The sequence below is a fragment of the Syzygium oleosum genome, unplaced genomic scaffold (genome assembly GCF_021117445.2).
Source record: "Syzygium oleosum isolate NSW1041296 unplaced genomic scaffold, Sole_v2.1 Sole_v2.07, whole genome shotgun sequence".
Classification (NCBI taxonomy): domain Eukaryota; kingdom Viridiplantae; phylum Streptophyta; class Magnoliopsida; order Myrtales; family Myrtaceae; genus Syzygium; species Syzygium oleosum.
This window is the reverse complement of record NW_026607491.1, coordinates 12,655,425-12,676,760: the sequence shown is the minus strand read 5'-3', so window position 1 is coordinate 12,676,760 and position 21,336 is coordinate 12,655,425. Positions and strand designations below refer to the sequence as shown.

The following is a 21,336-nucleotide window of genomic DNA, read 5'->3' as shown; positions in this document are numbered from 1 at the left end:
TTCACAATCATTTCACACCTCCTATAAAAACAATTCGCGAAATGATTCCGCGGAGCTCCCTCTCTAGGGGCCCTCTCTCTTCTTGCTTAGGCGCTTTAATCGGGTTCAAAATGATGCTCTTTTCGCAGATCAATCCTAAAAATTCCACGAAAGAGAAACTGTCCAAAAGCGATGAGTAATGACAGAGTGGATAAGTCGTATTCGGATCGATCTTGTCTGGGAAAAAAATCGATAATATTGCCCCGCCTTGCTGGATTCACTTGCCCCTTTCAAGACATAGCATGTTACCCTTTAATTTTTTGCCAATTTAATAGGGATTTGGCTGAATGATCCCAAAACGAGAAAGCCCTGCATTTTCTTCATGATAAAAATCATAAGACGACATTTTTGTATGGATATTTCCTATGAAGTCACTTTTTTGACATTATAAAAGGCAGTTTCTCTTACAGGACAAAACCGTCTCTTTCCGCTCACTGCTCCTGAACTTATCCCACTTCGGGACGATCAGCTCCACCTTCGTCTCTGGTGCGGCACCTTTCATACATAGTACGGTTCAATCAGCGTGCGTTTCTCTTCTTCTTCTTCTTCTTCCTTTCGTAAGTTTAGTTGGGATTGAGGTGAGGAGCTCGTCGCAGGTAACGACAGAAGGAAGAAGAGATGGCGTCTTTGCTGGCCCAGCTCGGGCTGCCGCCGGACAACGGGAGCGGGGCGTGGGAGGATCAGAGCTTCTTCAAGCTGTGGAAGCGAGATCCTCACGTCACCCTGCAGTGCCACGATTCCGTCGAAGGTCAGTGTCCGTTCGCGCGCTGGTCGCGCCCGATCCAACTGCGAAAAACTGCTTCTTTTGATCGGTTGAAGGAGGAGGAGGGGGGAAAAGAGGTCGAATTGGGACTGCCTCTTGTTCACGAGCGATCGGTCGTTGTTTTCACTGAAGTTTTCTTATGCTCATCGTGCCGAATCCCGCGGTCTAGGTGTTATGTCCCTTCTTTCGTTCTCCTGATTTCGTAAGTTGTTCTCGTTGTTGTCAGGAGCTCTTAGGTACTGGTTCGAGCGGAACAAGGTGGACTTGGCGCTGGCGAGCTCGGCGGTGTGGGATGACGACGCCGTCGACGGCGCTCTGGATAGTGCTTCTTTTTGGGTCAAAGGCTTGCCTTTCGCAAAGTCCTTGTCTGGCCATTGGAAATTCTTTATGGCTCCACGTCCTAAAGAAGTCCCCAGCAACTTTTTTGATGCTGCATTCGAGGATTCTACATGGGAAAGTTTACCGGGTACTGCAAGTCTTCATTCTTCATAAAGGCAGCCTTTAAGATTCGAGCGCTGCATCCCCTAGTTAATGTCATGTTTTAAGTGGATAAAAGATTACGTGACCGAAGATCAAATGTCGAAAAGAACCATTAGTTTCTGCGTGTGTCCAGGTTAAGAATATCAGATTGACCGTTTTTGGGCTGCGCCATTTCTTGAACTTGATGATCTTCTATGTCATGAATATATGTTGTACTGCTGCAAAAAGTTTAGTGAAGGTGCGGCTGTTAGTGAAGGACATTCCTATATTGATATTCCCTTCTATAGTGGGACCTGTTAGAGTTTGAGGTTTGAGTGAAATTTTCAGTGTTCGAAATGAAAGCTGCAAAGCATGTGGGTTCATGAAATGTTTCTCACTCATTTTTGTTCAAATTGGAGCAGTTCCTTCCAACTGGCAGATGCATGGATATGACAGGCCTATTTACACAAATATTCAGTACCCATTTCCAGTTGATCCTCCAAACATTCCTTTGGAAAATCCAACTGGTTGCTACAGGACATATTTCAGCATCCCTAATGAATGGAAAGGTATCAGTTGTTTGAATGCTCTACATGTTATATGTTTAGCTACTCTGAAGTTGGTCTGCTGAAATGAAATAACAGAATGTTACTGCTCATATATTTGAACTGTACTTCCGTTTGTTGTTTCACACCTGTATTCTCAGGGCATTGCTTGATATCTTCTGATGCTTTATTTGTGTATGACTCATAATTGTTAAAGATTACTGCTTGGTGATAGAATCCACATGTAGAACTACCGAGTATGTCTGTACGATGATAGCTAGCTCCTGTATTCATGTGGATCATGAGAATGCTGAATGACATCTAAAAGTTATGGTCTAAATTTCATACGCTCAAGTGATTGAAGGAATTTCCTCTCTCCTGATTTTAGGTCACAACTTGTAAATAAAGGATAGAGCATAGAATGATATTGTCCTATGTGCTGGAGTTTCCTATGCTATGTCTCCATTTAGTGGTTGTTGGAGGAAATGCTTAGTAGTTACCAGTTGGTGGACAACTATTCCAACAAATTGTTGGCTTTTGGTAATCACTTGACTTTAGTGGATTCCGATTGTGGTCAATCCTTCAACTTGAAAGTTGATCAGCCAGTCACTATTTACTATAAAAAAATCTGCTTCTAATGAGCCCTTTTGAATAGTTCATTTCCAGTACAATCTTTTTATGTTTTTTTCCCCTACCAATCTTTTCACTTTATTTCATATAAAGACAAATTCTTTTATTTAGTTGGAGCTTTAATAAATGAAAGTGCTTAGATGTGACTATAAACAAAATATTGTTGGAAGTGAAGGCTCAACACCTGGTGATTAATAATTTAAACATTTGTACAGATGAGTTATGGGTAAATTAATTCCTATGGAAGGAAATTTTGTTTTCTTAAATGGTTATAACATTAATAATGTTAAAGGAAAACTCTAAATATGAAATCTGGAGCCACAGAAGTTGCAAAAGCACCCTAGCTTGCTTCTTGAGAATGAGGTTCTTCCTGTGTTGCCTTTTTGAGCTTCTTTGTTTGAAGGCCTACCAAGTGCCAGATGCTCTACTAGGGCTGTGATAGCTTCTCGATAGCAAAGCAATTTCTTAAAAGCATTCCCTAACAAAACATGCCCTAAATTTTTCTATCCTTGGATTGAAATGGAAAGTCTTGAGATTTTTGCTCAACTACACTGTTTGTCGTTGTATAAAACTTACTATATCATCTTCACTACGTTTGATTGAGCATGCAAATGCATTAAGTTACATATCTGTGGACTTGCTTCTTAACTATGTCATGCAAAAGTAGTGACAGTTACTCTCTCTCTCTCTCTCTCTCTCTCTCTCTCTCTCTCTCTCTCTCACGCACGCATAAGAGCCTTTTGTGCTGGCATGTTGCTATTGATATCATTTTTATGTTGCATCTTTTTTGTTATGCCTTGCATTGTACTCTTCTTCTTTGTAGTATTTGGTACTTAACTTTTGAGTAATGCTAGAGACACCTAGATTCATATAATGCTAGAGACACTTAAAAAGTTATTCTTCTTTGTAGTATTTGATTAAATGATGTGGCATACAGTAAGTGATTATTTAAGTTAGTAAGCCATTTAAATACCCAACAGAAATCTGCCATATAGTAATCACATTTAGTATATGAGTCTTAGTATCTCCAACATTATTCTTAACTCTTTATCGTGGCTTTAGCTTTGCTACATCTTAACATTGAATAGGGCGTAGGATTTTGCTGCACTTTGAAGCAGTGGATTCTGCCTTCTGTGCATGGATTAATGGAGTCTTCATGGGATATAGGTAATTATTTCTCCACTCTTCATTAACTGTAGTTATTTGATCTTTTGACCACTAGTATATTCTATCAGAAAAAAATTGCGGCATTTTGTGAGATTCTTCTTTGCATTGAATTTTGGGAATTATTGTCAATTTATCTAATAAAGGCATAATTTCAATTTATCGCCATTTCAGCAGACATAAATACAACTTAAACACTTCCTGCCTGAGGTGGGTTTGCTCCTGCCTGAGCCTAAAGTGTGAATTAACATTCAATGTGAGGCACAGGAGGGTGTAGAGACTTAAAACATTGGACCTGTCCCTTTGATACAATGTTGAGTGTTTTTAATCCATGCTGACGCTTGAGGCCCATTTTGTCTCGGAAAAGATTTTTTGTTTTTCCTCTTCATAGAAAAAGAAAACAGAAAAAGTAAGTGTTTTCATCTTCTTTTATTTCCGTTTGACAACATGTTTAGTAAGTGAATGAGAATTCTCTTTAAGAATGAAAATAGTGGAAAAATGTTTGCGTTCCATCATTATTGGAAGAGAGGCTTTTCTTTTGTTATTCCAGAGTTTTCATTTGGAAAGAAAACAGTGAAAGCACCAAAAAGTTGTTTTAACTTTACTTTTGAAAACTACTTCCTTGTTTTGTTTTTAAAATTGACAACATGTTTAGTAAGTGAAAATGAGAATTCTCTTTAAGAATGAAAATAGTGGAAAAATGTTTGCTTTCCATCATTATTGGAAGAGAGGCTTTTCTTTTGTTATTCCAGAGTTTTCATTTGGAAAGAAAACAGTGAAAGCACCAAAAAGTTGATTTAACTTTACTTTTGAAAACTACTTCCTTGTTTTGTTTTGAAAACTCTCTTCAAAATGTTGCCATTTGCATATTAGGGTCTGTTTCATTCTTAGATAATTAAATCAGAAAATCCAGTTTCCTGTTAATCTTACCAGGACTTAAGTTGGTAGATAATGTTCGACCAAAAAAAAAAAGTTGGTAGATAATGGTTTTGATACTTACAAACTTCTATGTCATGCTCTAGAACAATGGAAGTTAGTATCATGCAATGCCTCCTTATTCACTTAATTCTTTGGTTCTTGCTTTGCTTGCATATTGGTGGTACATCAGTTTGACATTTCCTGGTCCATTGACATTTAACCATATTATCAATAAATATTAGATAGTCTGGAAAATGCACTTACCTTATTGTTTGATGTCATTGATGATACCTCATCCTGGATTTTGGCTTGGCCGGAGGATGTTTTGGTTTTATGATTGTCTGAGTCAATGTTGTTGCTTTTTGTTTGAAAGAAATGTGGGACTAATATTTATACTCTTAGGGCCCGTTTGGTAACGTGCCAAATAGTAAAAATTTCTGTTCTTTTGTTCCCAGAAATAGTTTGGGAACAGAAATGCGTTTGGTAAACTTTTTGTTCCTGGGCACATTTTTGCAAAAATTTGTGCCGAGAAACAGTTTTGGAAGAGAAACAAGAAGTAAAAAAAAGTTGCTTCTTGTTTCTCGGCACAATTTTGAGAATCAGTTTTTTTTTCTTCTTTTTCTTTTTTTTCTTTTCTTATTTTGTGGTGTTGTTCTTCCCTGGCTGAGCCGGCCGCCGGCGACCGGCCACAGCCTAGGGCCGGCGAGGGCGAGGGCTGGACCCTCGCCCGGAGACGGCGAGGCTCGGCCTCGCCGGATCTGGGCGAGGCCGAGCCTCGCCGTGGGCTCGCCCGGATCTGGCGAGGCCGAGCCTCGCCGTCGCGACCCACGGCGAGGTCGGCTTCTCCGTAGGTCGCGACGGCGAGGCTCGGCCTCGCCGGATCTGGCGACGCCCGGGCCTCGCCGTCTCGGGCGAGCCGCCTCGCCCGGGCGGCGAGGGTCCAGCCCTCGCCCTCGCCGGCGAGGTCCGCCCTCGCCCTCGCCTCCGCCGGCGGCCGGCGACCGGCCATGGCCAAAGAAGAAAATGGGTAAAAAGAAAAAAAAAAAACAATTTAAAATATTATGAAAATATTATTTGGGAACAGAAATTTTGTGTAGTTACCAAACGCATTTCTGTTCTTTTCTACTCTAGGAATAGAAATTTTGGACAGTTTATCAAACGCCTTCAAATACTCAGAAATTGTTTCCGGGCACAGAATAAAAAAAAATCATTTCTGTTCAGAAATAGCTCCCGGACACAGAATGGTATTCATGCGCACCCTTACTGTTTCTGGTTTGTACTTTTTGTTCTCAAATTAAATGAAGTATGTGAAAGGCAGATTCCTGTTATGCAATACTTGCTAAAGAGGGACGATAGATAGATATTAGTTGTAGGAAGAATCCTGATGCCGTGAACTTGTTGAGAAAGCAAGTTCAATTGACTGTTATTGTGGAAAACTTTCCCTGCTGGGTTCTTGAACAGGAAAAATACTGAAGGAAACAGTGTTCAGTTGTTTTAATCAGTTTACAATTGACACATACACAATGCCCGGTTTTGCAGTCAGGATAGTAGGCTGCCAGCTGAATTTGAAATCACTGACTACTGTAAGCCTTCTACTTCTGAAGAGAAGAATGTTTTAGCTGTTCAAGTATTTAGATGGAGTGATGGATCTTATCTTGAGGATCAAGATCATTGGTGGTTATCTGGTATTCATCGTGATGTGCTTCTTCTAGCAAAGCCACAGGTTTGTTTTCTCGACATTCTCATTTTCATGAGATTTCTTCTCCATAATTACTGGTTGCTGAACTGTTAATGCTAGTGGTGCTTCGGGGAACATAATTGAATTTGTAATGTGGGATAGTGGCTTGTGCATGTATATATGAGTTAATTTTTAAAAAAGTTTGTAAGCTAAGCTTCTTTTCTTCTCTTATTGAGCATTTGAAATTTTCTCTTGTAAGCTGGTGGTATATTCTTCTCTTTGAGTAGATTAAGGATAGGAATGTCTTTGTAAAACTGTTGTGCACCATATGCGGAAGGTTCTATATATATGAAATATATATCTGTAACATGTGCATGAAATATATAGCCATATTTGTTTCTTTAGTAACATAATTAACCCTGAAAACATCAAATAAATCTGCCTAAACCTCCCAAGATACTACATGTTGATTTGGAACCTAATCTAGCTGCATAGTTTGAGTTTCTTCTTATCTCATGGATTGATACGACATACATTCTGATGAAACTCTGTAAAAGATGTCTTCTGACCTTTTCGCCACCTGCTTATCGCATGGATTGGAATTGACTAGCTATAACATAATTTATTCAGGTATTTATTGCGGACTATTTTTTCAAGTCTAACCTGGATGTCAATTTCACATGCGCTGATCTTCAGGTAAGTATACAAGCAGACTTGCATCATACAAAAATTAGATTTGCTTTAATTGAGAGCAGTCTTTACCAACTGAAGTGCAGTGTTTTACATTGTCTGAGTAGCCTCTTTTGCTTTATTTATCACTTTCTCTACGATTCTCTTGTTCTATGTTTTTTTTATCTTCATGTGCAGCTCGGTTTCTTGCCATCTAGATGCCTTTACCAGCACGGTTTTTTTTTTTCGCAGTTATCTCGTATATCTTTTTCTTCTTGAATCTTTCATCTTAGTTGACTAAAGATTTTCTACAATGTAAAAATGGATGAATATCCACAGCATGCTTATTTGTGGCCAACTCTTTCTTTTCCAGATGACAAGTTGCTGATAACATACAAACTATCAAAAGACAAGTTAAACCTTTTTCCGCAAAGCCAGATCTGTTATGATTAAAGAAAATTTTGCAGAAAAATGGGAACAGAAGAAACTAACGCATTTCTCATTCTTCCTGAGTAATGGTCTTTTCCTTTGCATTTGGGATCTTTGCTTTCATAATAGTGCCAAAAGTCCAAATATGGACGACACATTCTGAAAAGGGTGTGATGTGGTAAATTGGATCCGTCATCTACTCCGAAGAAGTCTCGATTGTTTTGTCAACATTGCATAGTATTGCATCGTGTGGGATATCTTGTTTCGTGCTTCTAGCATCTTTTTTTCTTTCCATTTATTTTTATATTTTTTTAGAAAACTACTGTCTCCTTATATTATTAGCTTCTACTACATTAAGCAGTCTTCTGCTGGCGAATGCAGGAAATAGGTTGAGGTGGGGGGCAGATGAAAACCTATGCTTAAAATTTACATAAAATAAACTTACAAAATTTTTACAAGGTAAATAAAATATCCATTCTAGTATCTGACCAAAATATATACAAATCACTGAAGTAATCAGATTTATTTTCTTTAGTGATGCAGTCCTTTAAATTTATCCCATGACTGTCAGTTTGGTATGGATCACTTTTAGTACCCAACTGAGATATACCTATACTTCACTGGTTGCCAATACCCAATTACAAGTGAACACAAGATAATTACACATTTGCCGTGAAAAATATCACAGCATAAGGAAGAAGGCCAAAAGTTGTCGCGTCTCTCTTTGAATGTTCTAGTGTGAATCGGACATGTCACCATATACTTCTTCCTGAAACAGGTAACTGAGGGCCATACGATCATCATAGCATACTTTCTAACTTCTCCACAAATTTTAACTTATTTTTCTGTTGTTATCATACTGTTCACCTCTTTATTTGGAAAACTTCCATGCTCTTCACACAGGTTGAAGTTAAGATAGATGATTCTCGACAAAAGCCTGCAGACAGCATTCTTTCTGACCTAATAATCGAAGCTAAACTCTTTGATAACTCTATCTGGTACAACAAAGATGGTGATGTGGATCTTCTCTCATCTAATGCTTCTGATCTAAAGTTCAACTGCTCGTCGTCCCAAGGACTTGGGTTTCATGATTTTATACTCGATGGAAAACTGGAAAGGCCGAGGATCTGGTCAGCTGAACATGTAAGGAAGCTGTTCATAAAGTTCTGAATTGAAGATTCTTGGTTATGTTTTTGAATCAAGTGGTTACTACATATGTTATGAATTTTTCTTCATAATTTCCCTTTTGGATCTTTCTATGTTGCAGATCATGATGACAAGGTTCTTTCTCTTATATGTATCATTTCTATCATAATGATAATGGATATTAGTAATCAATTGGCTTTTTGGGATTCTTTTAGTACGGAATTTCTCCTAGTAATTTTGACGTTCTTTCTTTTACTGTAAATCCTATGCATATAGATGTGCCATACAAATATGTACTTCCCTGTCTCTTTTATTATAGATCCCATGCATATTAGCCCTCAGACAATGCATTTCAAGAAGTTATTTGTTTGCATTTCTTATTGTTTGCTGGCTTGTGTCATTTCAGCCAAATCTCTACACTCTTGTTGTCATCCTTAAAGATTCCTGTGGCCATGTTATTGACTGTGAATCATGCCAAGTAGGCATTCGGCGAATTTCGACAGCCCATAAACAGTTGCTTGTTAATGGGCATCCAGTTGTAATAAGAGGAGTGAACAGGCATGAGCATCATCCACGTCTAGGAAAGACAAACATTGAGTCTTGCATGGTTAAGGTAATAATAGAATATTAGGAAATTTATCTTCCCTATGTCAGCTTTGAACAATGGTGTTGATTGAAGTTTTTGCAATCTCTCCTTCTTTGCAGGATTTAGTTCTTATGAAGCAAAATAATATGAATGCTGTGAGAAACAGCCATTATCCTCAACATCCTCATTGGTATCAGCTGTGTGATCTGTTTGGCATGTACATGATAGATGAAGCTAACATTGAGACACACGGTTTTGTTGACTCTAAAGATCGAAAGCATCCTACTCTTGAACCTAGTTGGGCTGGTGCTATGCTGGATCGTGTGATTGGCATGGTGGAGAGGGACAAAAATCATGCTTGCATAATATCATGGTCCTTAGGAAATGAATCTGGATATGGGCCTAATCATTCTGCTTCAGCTGGTATTTAGGCTTACCAAATTTTTAGATCAAAGCAGTTTTTACGAATTATTGCTGCTGAAAGATGTCAAAACAAGAATAAATTAATGAATGTGCTTATGTACAAAAAGTGTTAATGAACATGTTTCAGTTTAGTGGTTTGCCTAGCAAACATGGAGGAGCCAACCTCTGGGTAAATGGGTTGTGGGCTACAATGTACTTAAACTTGTAGTATCCAGGAAGAGATATTAATCTCTCCTTAAATTTATAGTGTTAGGAATTAGGATGCATTTGTCATGCAGGGATTATGGGCAATATAAGGCACAGGAGAAGATGCATTCATTGGAAAAACCTTCTTCCTTTGCTATAAGTTACTAATCTAGTAGTTTACATCAGGGTGGATCCGAGGGAAGGATCCTTCTCGTGTATTACACTATGAAGGTGGTGGAGCCAGAACTTCCTCGACAGATATTGTGTGCCCTATGTACATGCGTGTGTGGGACATAGTGAAGATTGCTAAAGATCCGAATGAAACTCGTCCTTTGATCTTGTGCGAGTACGTAACTCTGACGTTTTTTCTTTTTCTTTCCCCCTTTGTATTATTTCTTATTGCTCTCCCTTAGTTATTAATACTACAATATCTCTGATCTGATATCCATGCCATTTTCGATATTCCTGTGTCACCATTGAAAGGTACTCACATTCAATGGGAAACAGCAATGGAAACATTAATGAATACTGGGAAGCAATTGATAGTACATTTGGTCTTCAAGGTGGTTTTATCTGGGATTGGGTTGATCAGGTAAATTACTCCTTGACCTGGAAAAATTTGCTCATGCAAGCCTTCACTTCACGCCAACTCCTATGCTCAAAGTTGTGGATGGGAATCCATGTATTACCACTAATTGTGCCAAATACCTAAAAGGCAATTCTCTTGTTACATACTTATAAGTCGAGTTACTTCTCCCCAATATTACTCTGGAAATATATGTGGAATGAGAAAATGTCCTGTAAAGTGCTTTATTGGATGTATTGTTAGGAACTAATGATAGAGCCTATCCTCGGAGGTGTCTCACAGATCTGAATCTTTAACCAGGTCTGGCTATATGCATCAATACCTTTCATAATTTTGTACTGTTTAATCCGGAAGTAGTTGCTTTAATGGTGTAATAATGCTGACTAAAAGCAGCTGGCAAATGAGTCATGTATGTTCTATTTTCACTGAAGTAGTTCGACATAAATGTTAAAGATTTCATGGGTCCTTTGAATAGGCTATGCAGGAAGCTGATCGGGTGATGAAGATTATTGGAATGGACATGAAGCACCTTAAAACCATATATTAAAATGAAATTCAATCAATTGAGTTTGTGTGGTTTATCAGGCTTGCAAATTCTATATTTTGATTTGTCAAGTTCATAGGGACACATTATTAAGGCATTAATTGTCAACAATCTTTTTATTGATATCAGAAAAAGAAGTAATTCGAACAGGTATGTTTAGATAATCGTTCATTTGGAGAACAAAGGGGATTGTGGGTTGAATAGATGCAATGGATGCAAGCATTTCAAGTTCTCTCCAAGAAAGACTGGCATTTCCTTGTTATGATGCTTGATAAGCTAGTGTTGTTCTGCTTTCATATTATAATGTCTGCAGTCAATACCTGGCACTAATATCAACTTAAGCTACGCCTGATACATTCTATGAGCTTGTTTGACTTTCTTGTTGTGGCGATTGCATAAGGAGGATTTGTTCAGAAACTTGAGGTTACGTTCTTTCAATTTAGGGTTTACTAAAAGAGAAGGCTGACGGCTGCAAACATTGGGCGTATGGAGGGGACTTTGGGGATATTCCTAATGATTTAAACTTCTGTTTGAACGGACTTACATGGCCAGATCGTACTCCACATCCTGCACTGCACGGTACATTTCACTTTATACTTTTGACTGACATATATAAGATTTTGAGTTAAGTGCCTTGATTAGCTATCAATCTGCATGCTCACTATGGCTCTGTTTGATGTCTGCAGAAGTGAAGTATGTCTATCAACCAATCAAGGTTCTATTAAATGGGATCACGCTAAAGGTACTGTCATGCCTTAGCTACTATCTACAGTTTTTTGACCGAAGCTGACAATATTTCAATCTCCTTTACAGATAATGAATACTCATTTCTATGAAACAACGGAAGGGTTAGAATTGAATTGGTTTATCCATGGGGATGGATGCAATCTTGGTTCCGGGGCTCTTTCACTTCCCGCGATTGGACCCCAGAGCAGCTTTGACATAGAGTTAGAGAAGGGTCCATGGTACTCAGTTTGGGCTTCCTGCTACGCAACTGAGATTTTCTTGACAATTTCTGCTAAGCTTTTGCATTCGATGCGCTGGGCTGAAGCCGGACATATTGTGTCTTCCACCCAAGTCCAGCTGCCTGCAAAAAAAGTCCTTGCTCACCATGTAAAAAGCTATCCCATTTATTGATACTTCTATTGAGTTTGTCGCATCTTTATAATGTGTTCAACATTTCTTAATGGTAGTTTAATTCGCAGGCTATAAAAGTTGAAAGTGGTACATTCTTTAAAGAAGTTTCTGGGGACATGATCAGAGTCTGCCATCAGAATAATTGGGAGATAAAATTCAATGTACAGAAAGGAGCTTTTGAAAGCTGGAAGGTTGTTTCTATCGTAAATTATTTTTTTAAAGCAGAAGATAATATCAATCTTACAATTAAGGTGTAGTCCCACATTTAATCATTCTGAAATCAATGGCAATGTGATTCTTGAAGATATGGTAACAAAATTGCAGGTTCAAGGAGTTCCTGTAATGGATAGCGGCATACTCCCTTGCTTTTGGCGAGCACCTACAGATAATGACAAAGGGGGAGGCTCTGCTAGCTATCTCTCTTTGTGGAAAGCTGCTCACCTCAACAGCCTCTCAGTTGTTATTGAGAGCTGCTCTATAGAGCAAGATTCTGATTGTCTTTTGAAAATAAAGACAGTATACCATGTTATCGCGCAAGGTGAGGAGGGTTCCCTTTCTCAGTCTGAGAAATCAATTGTCGTATTTGAATGTGACATGATATACTCGATCTACTGTTCTGGGGATGTCATTATGGAATGCCATGTAAGACCCAGTTCGAATCTTCCACCTCTGCCACGGGTTGGAGTTGAATTCCATTTGGAAAGTTCTTTGGAGAGGATTCAATGGTATGGACGAGGTCCCTTTGAATGTTATCCAGACAGAAAAGCTGCTGCCCATGTTGCGGTCTACGAGGAGAATGTGGCCGACATGCATGTTCCCTACATAGTTCCAGGAGAATGTGGAGGTCGTGCTGATGTGAGATGGGTGACTTTCCAAAACAGAGATGGTGTTGGGATTTACGCTTCTATCTATGGCAGTTCTCCTCCAATGCAAATGAGTGCGAGTTATTACACCATGTCAGAACTTGACCGTGCAATGCATAATGAAGATCTTGTTAGAGGAAGCAGCATTGAGGTATTGCCTCGAGTCGGAAGTGCTTTCTCATTTGCTTTATAGTATCTACAAGTGTTGATTTCATTCGACTGTTTTCATTCATCTGCGAAATATACGAAATTTCACTGTATACATCCAGTCCAGTGTTAGTTTCTATGAAATCTGAACTAAATGCTAGAACAAGAAATTGAGGAATTATCTGATTTGTTAACATGTTAAGTTCCTTATTTCCGGTATTCGCATAAATGTGTCGATAGCTCCAGTATTTTGCCAATGCTTCCTCTTAGTATTTTCCCATTTTCGGGGTCTTGACTATTAGAATTCTACTTGCTGTTACAGGTGCATCTCGACCACAAGCATATGGGTTTGGGTGGTGATGATAGCTGGTCGCCTTGTGTCCACGAGAAATATCTGGTTCCTCCCATGCCATACTCGTTTGCTATCAGATTGTCTCCAGTGACCTCTGCAACTAAGGGATATGAAATTTACAAGTCTCAGTTTTAGAACACAATTTATCATTGTTAATTTCGCTGCCTCTCGACGTGGTCCACAAACGATCACTGGCACAATAATTTGTAAAAGATCTGCAAGAATGAACCTTGTGTTTGGACCAATTCCAATCTCAGTTTATCTCTGATATCTTTCTGACGGGTGCTTAATGCAGTCAAATTTGTATCTAAACATGAAAAGTTCTCTGAAGACCCAATCTGAAGATAAATAAAACCACGTGTGGCGGCATTAGTTTGGAAATGGACCCGCAACAAATCAGTGACTTTATGTTGTTGATCAGTATGAAGAGGAACTCTCTCTAATGTAGAAATTGTGCTTTTTTCCTATGTTGTGTAATCTTTTTACCATCTTATGAATCTCATCTATCAAAATTAGTAGTTATATTAGAGTAGATATATTTATGCCCCTGTGATTATCATGGGCTTAACGTCGCGAGATGCTGATGACTGATTCTGTCATTTTTGCATATGATCTTTGGTAGATTCCTGAATCACAAATTTAGTGGCCTAGCAAGAATCCACAAAATGCAATAAGGGGACCGCCTTTTTTCGATACAGTAAGTCACATTGGTTGATTCGATAGATACTAGCTTCTTGTCTTGATTCTTTATGCAGGTGATGGGACGCTAAAAAAACAAAATTTGCTTTTCATGATCTCTGGTCCCCATGTCCTCCGTGAAACAAGACATGGTCCTGGTCTCCTTTAAATGTTGCCGGTCGGTGGCTGGCGGATGTGAATTGGCTGTAACATCGAGGCAAGACAGTAGCTTGGCATGTCGCAACAGCCCGTGTCTTCACGGCATGGATGGAATCAAGGTTGAGGTTTTATGTGCGAGATCCCCCCCAAGATGAGGCTGAATGGTAGGTTCCACGTGGAATGAAGTTGCATTAGGAGCATTAGAATGTAAATAAATATGATGCACCAAGTTTTTACGTAACTTAGCTAGTCATGTTTATTGAAACTTGTCTGCTCCCCCTCTTGCACCTGGCAATATCAGATAATTTCCACATGCTGCATTGAAAATTTAAATTACGACTCGAGGCCCGTAAGGTACACAACTCGCTAGTGCTTTGCACATTGCTATCTGCACGCATCAGCTCTGGAATTCGAAGTTCAGGTCAAAGGAGCAAATTTGTGCTGCAGATAATCTTTTGTAGTAATGTCAGGACCTCTTAACCTATTCACGGTTGGCCAACTTGGAGGTAATGGCGGGTTCTGCTTGATTGCACTTTCGATATTGGTTGTACCATTCTCACTGGGTCGATCTGTGTCCGAAGGGAAAAATAAGGAACTCCAAACCTCTCAACGTAATCAGAATGCCGCCCGAGATGCAGAAGAATAAAACAAACCTTCATGAGAAGGATTCTTGATTCTAATTGTGATACGAAATTCATGGTGAAGCAACTTAGAATTTTTCTTTTTTGCCTTCACCGATCTCCTGTACATCTTATTCATAACAAAATTCCATATCCCTCCCTTTTCTGGTAAAAGATATGGGTACAAAGAATCAATCCTGTGATGACACATTTTACAAAAAGAATGAGGCTTGAACTCTGATCTTCTCTACCCTTACCTACAACACATTTCTTTCAGCCTATAACTTACAAGACGATGATGATGAAAATCTGCCGTTTGTTTGCCAAGAGCACGAGACATCTAACCCTAGATGCCATTCTCTAGTACTCGCTGCTGACCGAAACGGCAACCTTCTCACCATAGAGAACCATCATCCCATGCTTTGACTGTACATAGGTGTCCACACGTGGATCGACCATTTGAGAGAGTCCAAACCTCAAGTGTCTTCTAGAAAAATTCTGTATATAAAATCACGGAACCGTCTGGAGTACTGCTTTGGATCAACCGCGGATATTGAAGTCGGGTCATATTGGATTGATTTGTATGCATGCTCAAGCTTCTTGCTAATGTCATAATCCTGCAATATGTCTATTATGCCAAAGAAGAGGATGACCTCGTATAACTCTCCTGTTGGTTCACCAACCAGCTGTAGCTCACAGCCGTTTCTCCTCATTGTTAGTTCAGCCCTTGCAGGCATGTTTATCCCTAATCTGGTTGAAGCCCACCTGCCCAATATCATCATATATAATAGCAGCAATGCTTAAGTCACATATGAAGAGCTAATTTGATCAAAATGGTAGATTGAGAGGGAGAAGCTCTAGATAATTGTCACAGCTTGCTAAAGGATGGAGGATGTTTCAAGTAAAAACTAGTATACTGAGAAATGTAAGTGCCATATAATCCTTCTATAGAAAGAAATATGATCAATCTAGAAGCACGATTTTTCTTTATCGTTCATTCGATTGTCAGAGAATCGTAAGGGAGTTGTTTATTGTAGAGGAGTAACGGATTGTTTTTACCTGGTAGGGTCAAGTTGAAGCTGATCCATTTCCACACTGGAAAGGCGAGGATCTACAGGGTCAACAATGTTATCTCCAATGCCTGAACAGACATTATAGCACATGTTAAGCCTGGCTAATATGGCATGAATCTAAGGCATTTGGCGAATTGGCGAGAGTGAACCTCTAGGAGTGCGAACTCCAGCAGGACAAGCCTCGGCAACTAAGCTATCCTTGTTATAAGAAGTATCTCGGAAGTGAAGACCAATCAGCAGACTGTAGTCCATTATCCTCTCCTGTTCCAGAAAATCACAGTCCTTGTCCACTTGTCTGCACAAAATGAATCACATATAGGTGGAGAACGTAAACAAATAGAGGATATATTAGGATTGGCTCAACCTTCACAGAAAGACAGATAAGCTCACTACCTCTACTTAAATGCACCCCTCAGAAATTGCCATCAACATATGGAATTTAGAATTAGTTTCACCTAAGTAGAAGTTTGAATTACTATGAATGGAGGAGTTCTGGCGTGCTAGAATCCAACTTCATTCTCTAAGAAAGAGCTCTACTGAAATCATATATCACAAACAAGTTGGCTTGTGAAAATCTTGGTTCATTATATATCAGAAATGAGTGATCGAAGTTCCATATCTCTACCTTGCTTGTGCAATATTGGGCTTGAGGGTGTGGGTAGAAGGTGTGTGGGGTAGGCGAAGAGAGCGCTCAAGAGTAAGCAAGGTACAAAGAAAGAGGAACAAATATTTTAATAGCACACACAGAAAAAGAAATCTCACCTGCAGAACTCTTGGAACCAAACATTCTGCAATCTGAATATAAAGTTGAGATCAAGGTCCTTAAGGGTGGTAGTAGCCTCAATTTCAGCCTCCGGTTTATCAGTGATACGACCATGAGAAGAACCCTTTAAGTCAAAGCGCCTATGGATTGCGTACTCGGAGCAGAATAGGTTTCCCATTATGACAAACCGTACCTGGGCCACTGATTGCAAATGAGTATGACTATAGTTTTACGTCCTGTGAAGTTCACTTGGGAAGATGTAACTCTGATTTCAGTGTATCTCAAACATTACCTTCTTTTGTGCAGTCCCAGTCAATTTCACGCAATGTAGACCAAAGTATTTTGTAACGAGAGTGTTTTCGTAGGTTCGGACATGATTGTAGTAAGATGGCAGCATCCTCAAAAGCACCTGTCACAAACAAATTACATGGCATTGTGAACAAAGCAGAAAAATGACTTTAAGTTCAAGAATTGCTGACTAAATATTGCAGCTAGGTGCAAACAACTTCCACCAAAAATCTTGAGAAAGCTTTACATAAATGGTTGAACCTAGTAATATACCTTCAGCAGACTAATTGCTCTATATCTTAATTTGGTATGAGAGAAACTAATTAAACATTTGGGGACAAGTTGTTAACTTAGATAGCAATAAGTTGTTAACATGAACCTTGTGATTGGAAGACTGGTTTCTGCTACAGTAAATTATTTAATAAGAATGCATTGATATGTGGAACTTCATCACTCATATTATGCAAGCAACGAGGAAAACACACCTTTACTTCTGATTTTTTCATGGTCTTTATCATGTACCGGTCATCATGGGTCAAGTAGAAGAAACTTCCACTTTTTCCCGGGGAAGAAAGCTCTCTCAAGGCATCATTCCCACAGATCGATATCATATAATCTGCTGCATCAATTCTAAATAATTTTCTGAGAGTCCTGCAGATTGACAAAAAGAATATGTTGTCACTCTTGAAGTCTGGGTTAATGAAAAATTTGGTGCTTTGAAACTTGAGTATCTTGAGTGAGTTCACGAGACAGAGATCCAGAAAATGTTTAATAGAGGACTATTTTGGGAGATGTCAGCTTAAGCTTATGCTAATGAGCACAATATCATTAATTCTGCCACAAACACTACTAGTGTGTAGATGTATTTATAAACAGTAACTTGATGGTGCAGCTGAAAGAAGATTATCATTAGTGAATGGTTCAAGATTACCTGAAAACCACTGGGCAATAATCCTTCCACCTGAATTCACATGACTGGTGGGGTGGAGTATGCTTGGACCCTTCGGGAGGAAATCTAGTCCACACTTTTTCCTTGGGATCGAAAACCGAAGCTTTCAGATCCAGGGATGTAGCTGGAGCAGGCCTTCCAACGGAATGCCTGTGGGGGCAACGTTGAATGACTGATTACATGCAAGAAAGACATCCGATGACATGCCGATCATGATGACATATGCCCAAATTTATTTCCTGGAATTGTTCTCAGTAGAAGAATACATGAACATTACAGCTTTGCTGTCCTTTTTTTTTTTATTAGTGGATTGAGAGGCACTAGATGGTTACTTCCACTTGTTCACTATCCCTTTCATTGAACACCATAACATGTGGGATACTAGAAGTCAAACTATATGTTCAATCAACTGAGGAGACAAATATCTAATCTGCTATATCTGGAAAAAAAACCGACAAATTTAAAACCTATGAATATGTGAAACTTGTGTATAATCATAAACAAGTTTCAATCAGCAAAGCTAAACTTCTGTTATCCAATTTAAGAGAAAAAGGAGGCAAAGTTAAACTACCAAAAATAAAAACCCAGTACCTGATTCCTAGTTGCAGGTTGAGCATTAGCTCATAGTTCCTATGTCCTTTAGATATAGTCTCTCCCTGTTTCTTTGGCGGTTTTATCCTTAGCATCTGTTGTTTAGTCAGTGTGGCTCTCATGCTTGAATCTTGAGGCTGAATATTCCCCAGCCCTTCATTGTCATCCCTGAGATTATTTCCTTCACTGCCTTCTGAACCCCAACTGTAGTGAGACACCCGTCCATCCACCGATATCCTCCGTTTTCCACCCCCATCACTTTCCTTCTGAGGTCTCCAAATTTGCTGCTTTTGCAAGAACTCCCCCTCAATCCCTGGCCAATTCAGCAGCTTCTGTGATGGCAAAATTGAAACTTTTTCGCCAGGACAAATCTTACAATCCTGCAAATCCACTGAAAACACCTCTTGAGGATTCCAATCAATGTTGCCTCCAGTTGACCCCGATGGGTAGTATGTGCCGCTCTGCTCCTTTGGGTCTCTACTCCAAATGCCGACATAAAAACTACCGTCCGCCCATCTATAAGTCCCATTCCCTCTAGGCAAACCATCTTCCCAAAATCCGTCATACCGATTTCCATTACTCCATATCATTGTACCATTCCCGTTGATTGTCCCATTTTTCCATTGCCCTATGTAATTGTTCCCATTATGCCATTGGTACCGCCCATGACCATCTTGCATCCCGCGCCGCCACTCTCCTTCGTAGTAATCACCATTAACATAACTCTTAGTCCCTTGCCCATGTTTCAAGTTCATTATCCATGAACCTCTGTATGTATCGCCCGAAGGGCCTGTGTAAGTCCCTTTACCATCCATATAACTACTCTTGAATTCACCCTCATATGTGGCACCGCTTGGCCAGCAAAACTTCCCCTTTCCCATTGTCTTGCCGTTGAACCATTCGCCAACGTACATACACCCATCGGTCCACAGATACTTCCCATGACCGTGGGGGAGGTTATCCGCCCACTGGCCGGTGTAAAAGTCCCCATTTGAGAGGACTCTCTCGGAATGATAGACCTCGTTCTGGCCCGCATTGTCCTCGTCGTCAACGTGGGCAACCGACATAGCGGCGAAAATGCTGTTCACCCTTTTCTTTGCAGCAGCTTGTGATTTCCTCACTGTTTTTTCCCAGGCCTTCAAAATTCGGCCGTGCTTTTTGCTCATTTCTCTCTGCCCCCTAACAAATGTTAACGCCTACATTCTCCTCTTCTCCTTCCCCATACCCAGATCAATGTCTCTCTTTCTCTCTCTCACACCCACGCACATTCTCTCTCTCTCTCTCTCTCTCTCTCTAACTATGTGCTGTCCCCAATGAAAACTCTCCAATCACAATAAGGCATTCTTGAAACAGAGGAGAGAAATAAACAAGGCATATGCCGGAACATGAAAAGAAGACTCGTTTTATATGTCGGGTAACCTGAATTTGCATTGGTGTCAGCTCTATTTGTGCTGTGAAATGGGTTGTCTGAGATTTGGAAGGAAAAAGAATGGGAGTGTCGGATTCATAATGGAGAAAGCAAAAGTTGGGGTTGGTACCAATGGCAAGCTTTTCTTTGTTTCTGGGTGCATTTTCTTGATTTTTTTTCCCCTCTGCTCTCTTTTTCTTTCTCTTTTTTTCTCCCTAGTTTCCACTTTTCTTTTTTCTGATGGGTTTGGACCAAAGATTCAAAGCATTGGTCTTTGCATCCGGATTTGACTCCTGAAACTACTGTCAGGCCAAACATTTGGAGAAAACAGAGAGACATGTCATCGCTGGTGGTTATCCCATTTGCCGTTTTTGGGGGTCTTAGATCAGAGAGCAGTGACCGCACTTGGCATTTTTTACTATAATTCCTCTAATTTATCCTATTGTTTCCTTCAAATAGCAATCTTTCTCCGCTGGGCCCTTCATATTTTACCCCTTCTTCCCATAAAAGGCGCCTAGCTTGTTTAGTACGTCCCTCTTAACATGCACAGTCCTTGTCCTCTCCATGACTTTTTCCCTCCTTTAGCAGAATAAAAAAGACCATAATTCGTGTCACTTTGCTGAATTGTCCAGAACTTACACTCCTCAGTGCATGAAAGAAAAGACAGACAGACAGAGATTGGCATTGGCATTGGCATTGGCATTGGCATGACTTTCTTGTTTGGAGGTTAGAGGGGAAGGTCCAATGCCTATACTTTAGAGGGACATATGCAGAGCAGAAATAGCCAACAAAAGGGCTCTTTTACCGACCATTGGGCAGACATTAACAGCTTCTTGCCATTAACAAATGGCCGGGAAGTCTTTTCTCCTAAGCGTGTGTCTCGGTTTCAACTAGAAAATCTCGGACACCGCGTCCTAAGACACTGTGCGGCCTGCATCTTCTGACAAGTCAAACTCGGCCCTATTCCCAAGTGGACCCCACCCTTCTCTTATTATTGGCCAACATAAAATATAAATATAAAATAAAACGACTCTCGCTTCCTTCCTGGACACGTCACCATTGAAATGCAAACCGTTGGGTGCGGCGATGGGAAAAGCATAAGTAAAGTCGTTCCATACATAATTAGCGTGATTGGTTGTATTATGAGTCATAAAAATATAGGTATATATCCTTTCATAAAAGGCCACTATTCAGGCTTCCGATATATTCGTTGTCACGGGTGAATTTAGATTATAATTTCACAATACCGATTACAAATTCGTAATGTTTATCTAGCCTTAATGATTTATGTGCATAATGCACACTAATCACTAGATTTCTATGTTCATTATGCGATGCAATATACCGTCTTCCTAATTAGCGTTCAGGTACGATGGAAGTGAAGCTAGTTTCCAAGATTCAAGGAGGATGCAAATTCTGGTATGTTTTTGTTATCAAAGTTATTCACCTAATGTTTGTCAGAAAGAGTCCGAAAAGCCCTAAACTTATTGTACGACAATTAATTCAATTTTAAACCTTTTAACTGTGTCAATTTAGTCATAAA

The 21,336-nt window shown here is 39.7% G+C and overlaps 2 protein-coding genes across 4 annotated transcripts; one reads left to right on the top strand and one right to left on the bottom strand.

Moving 5' to 3' along the window:
* The first annotated feature begins 388 nt into the window (after positions 1-388).
* On the top strand, positions 389-13,729 carry LOC115691000 (uncharacterized). Of its 3 annotated transcripts, none has more exons than XM_030617565.2 (18): positions 389-525; positions 636-787; positions 1,029-1,268; positions 1,684-1,830; positions 3,525-3,603; positions 6,058-6,241; positions 6,827-6,892; positions 8,198-8,437; positions 8,847-9,053; positions 9,146-9,449; positions 9,822-9,981; positions 10,119-10,227; positions 11,209-11,344; positions 11,452-11,507; positions 11,579-11,878; positions 11,971-12,093; positions 12,227-12,916; positions 13,235-13,729. In XM_030617565.2, the coding sequence occupies exons 2-18, from the start codon at positions 658-660 to the stop codon at positions 13,397-13,399; spliced, it is 3,336 nt and encodes a 1,111-aa protein (XP_030473425.1). In that variant the 5' UTR covers positions 389-525; positions 636-657; the 3' UTR covers positions 13,400-13,729. The 3 variants fall into 3 exon arrangements, with proteins under 3 accessions (XP_030473425.1, XP_056168953.1, XP_056168954.1); XM_056312978.1 differs by having other exon boundaries at positions 11,959-12,093; XM_056312979.1 differs by having other exon boundaries at positions 457-546; positions 11,959-12,093.
* A 1,052-nt stretch (positions 13,730-14,781) lies between these two features.
* On the bottom strand, positions 14,782-20,315 carry LOC115691078 (phosphatidylinositol 4-phosphate 5-kinase 6). The gene is made up of 8 exons (XM_030617683.2): positions 18,386-20,315; positions 17,777-17,944; positions 17,331-17,496; positions 16,850-16,966; positions 16,557-16,750; positions 15,944-16,089; positions 15,781-15,862; positions 14,782-15,486 (listed from the first exon to the last, which is right to left on the bottom strand). The coding sequence occupies exons 1-8, from the start codon at positions 19,549-19,551 to the stop codon at positions 15,198-15,200; spliced, it is 2,328 nt and encodes a 775-aa protein (XP_030473543.1). The 5' UTR covers positions 19,552-20,315; the 3' UTR covers positions 14,782-15,197.
* Between the last annotated feature and the right edge of the window lie 1,021 nt (positions 20,316-21,336).

Bases quoted from the DNA above. Each gene is read 5' to 3' on its own strand.
- LOC115691000 (XM_056312978.1), top strand. From the start codon at position 658: ATGGCGTCTTTGCTGGCCCAGCTCGGGCTGCCGCCGGACAACGGGAGC. The intron at 1,831-3,524 runs GTATCAGTTGTT...AACATTGAATAG, and splicing joins CATCCCTAATGAATGGAAAG to GGCGTAGGATTTTGCTGCAC. The intron at 12,094-12,226 runs GTTGTTTCTATC...ACAAAATTGCAG, and splicing joins GAGCTTTTGAAAGCTGGAAG to GTTCAAGGAGTTCCTGTAAT.
- LOC115691078 (XM_030617683.2), bottom strand. From the start codon at position 19,551: ATGAGCAAAAAGCACGGCCGAATTTTGAAGGCCTGGGAAAAAACAGTG. The intron at 16,967-17,330 runs GTGTGTTTTCCT...TGTTTGTGACAG, and splicing joins TGAAAAAATCAGAAGTAAAG to GTGCTTTTGAGGATGCTGCC. The intron at 15,487-15,780 runs GTAAAAACAATC...GATATTGGGCAG, and splicing joins CTTCAACTTGACCCTACCAG to GTGGGCTTCAACCAGATTAG.